At 54.8% G+C, this 2,078-nt stretch overlaps 1 protein-coding gene across 1 annotated transcript in view; it reads right to left on the reverse strand.

Moving 5' to 3' along the window:
* PBK (PDZ binding kinase) overlaps window positions 1-2,073 on the reverse strand; it is a gene marked incomplete at both ends in the record, with an annotated part of 4,397 nt that extends 2,324 nt beyond the window's left edge. The window contains 2 exons of the mRNA XM_010171667.1: window positions 1,151-1,293; window positions 1,979-2,073. Coding sequence (XP_010169969.1) covers window positions 1,151-1,293; window positions 1,979-2,073 — 238 coding nt within the window. The remainder of the gene's footprint in view (window positions 1-1,150; window positions 1,294-1,978) is intronic.
* Between the last annotated feature and the right edge of the window lie 5 nt (window positions 2,074-2,078).

Raw genomic sequence — 2,078 nt, forward strand, 5'->3', positions numbered from 1 at the left:
AGGGACCTTCAAGCTCATCCAGCCCCACCCCCCCTGCCAGCAGCAGGGACCCCTTCCACTAGACCAGGTTGCTCAAAGCCTCATCCAACCTGGCCTGTGAGGGAACTCACCCAGATAACCACCTCTCCATAACTGACACTGATCTCAACAGGCAACGAAGCACCAAAGGGTGTCAGCACCCCACCTGCACTGCTGCCTCCAGAGCTGGGGCCACCAACAGCACAAGGACATGGAGCTACTGGAGCCAGTGCAGAGGAGGCCACGAGGATGATGCGAGGGCTGGAGCAGCTCTGCTGTGAGGACAGGCTGAGAGAGTTGGGGCTGTTCAGCCTGGAGACGAGAAGGCTCCGGGGAGACCTTCTAGTGGCCTCCCAGTACCTGAAGGGGCTCCAGGAAGGCTGGGGAGGGGCTTTGGCCAAGGGCAGGGAGGGAGAGAACAAGGGGTGATGGCTTGAAAGTGGCAGAGGGGAGATGGAGCTGAGATGTGAGGAAGAAATTGTTTGGTGTGAGGGTGGTGAGCCAGTGTCCCAGGTTGGCCAGAGAAGCTGTGGCTGCTCCTCCCTGGAAGTGTTCTCGGCCAGGCTGGATGAGGCTTTGAGCAACCTGGTCTAGTGGAAGGAGTCCCTGCTGCTGGCAGGGGGGTTGGAACTGGATGAGCTTGAAGGTCCCTCCCAACCCAAACCAGTCTGGGATTCTATGATTCAGGACATGGGTTAGTGGACATGGTGGTGTTTGGTTGACAGTTGAACTGGATGTTCTTAGAGGTCTTTTCCAACCTTAATGATTCTGTGATTCTACAATTCTGCCACCAACCACGCTGCCCCAGGAGCAGATCCAAGTCTCCATCATGCAGGACAAGACTAAATTAATTTACTGAGGTCCATGGTGGGCTTGTCCAAAGGCACAGGCAGCCCAGTATGGGTTACTGGGACCATCTCTGGAACATAAGGACAGGGCAAGCCCACAGTGATCCTTCCTCTGTGTGTCCTCCAAGCTATCACACCTTGGTTCTCCAGACATCCAGAGCCAGACAGGAGTCCTCAGTACAAGAGGAGCCCAGAGAACCTTCATGTCCCATCAGCTGGTTCCAGAGTCACCTCCACCAGTTTGAGTTACAATTGAAGTGACACAGGTTGTGCTGGGAACTTACCCACGATGTTGGGGTGTTGGAGGTTTCTCAAGATCTTGGCCTCTTCGTTGAGTCTCTGCTGGTAGATGTTTTGCTGCCTGCTGTTGCATTTGGAATTGATTTTCTTCACAGCCCAAGGAGAACGAGACAAACCTCGAGGAGATCTGCAAGGGGAGAGTCACAGATCTCAAGGTCACAGGGGAGCTGACCTGGAGAACTTCTGCTTTTCTTTTGTGGAGTTAATGAGGAGTGATGAGAAGATGAAGTTTGCTGAGGTGCAGAGTGGCTTTGGCCAGGTCCAGGGAATTTTGAAAGCACATTTGTGTGGATTCTCATTTCCAGGTGGAGAAGCCAAGACTTGGGGTGAGGAACAGCTTGTTCAGCAGAGCCAGGAATGGACCCCAAATCCCTAAACTCCAGGCTGATGGGGTCACCCCACAATGGTGGGGGCTCCTTCCCAGCACTGATACCTCCAGAACATGTGGGACAGGTGGAAAACTTGGGCTTCTCACTCCAAGAAGGACATGGAGGTGCTGGAGCGTGTCCAGAGAAGGGAACGGAGCTGGGGAAGGGTCTGGAGCACAAGTGTGCTGAGTTCCCTTGTGGCTGAGGGAACTGGGGGTGTTGAGCCTGGAGAAAAGGAGGCTGAGGGGAGACCTTGTGGCTCTGTGCAAGTCCCTTGGAGGAGGGTGGAGAGAGGTGGGGGTGGGTCTGTTCAACCAAGGCCCAAGGGACAGGACAAGAGGAGATGGCTCCATCTCTTCCCATCCCATCTGTTATTCTTTGGGGGGGAAAAGATGCCAAGCCCCATTCCTGAGCATCTCCACCCCCCCGTGGTCTCACAGGTACCTCTTCATCAAGTAGACGTTGACCCCAGTGCCATAGCCAAGCTTCTGCATGAAGGGAGAGGCCGGGATGGTGACAGCAACGGGGCCACCACCTAAAAAAA

This window comes from Antrostomus carolinensis, unplaced genomic scaffold, assembly GCF_000700745.2.
Source record: "Antrostomus carolinensis isolate BGI_N321 unplaced genomic scaffold, ASM70074v2 scaffold10707, whole genome shotgun sequence".
NCBI lineage: Eukaryota > Metazoa > Chordata > Aves > Caprimulgiformes > Caprimulgidae > Antrostomus > Antrostomus carolinensis.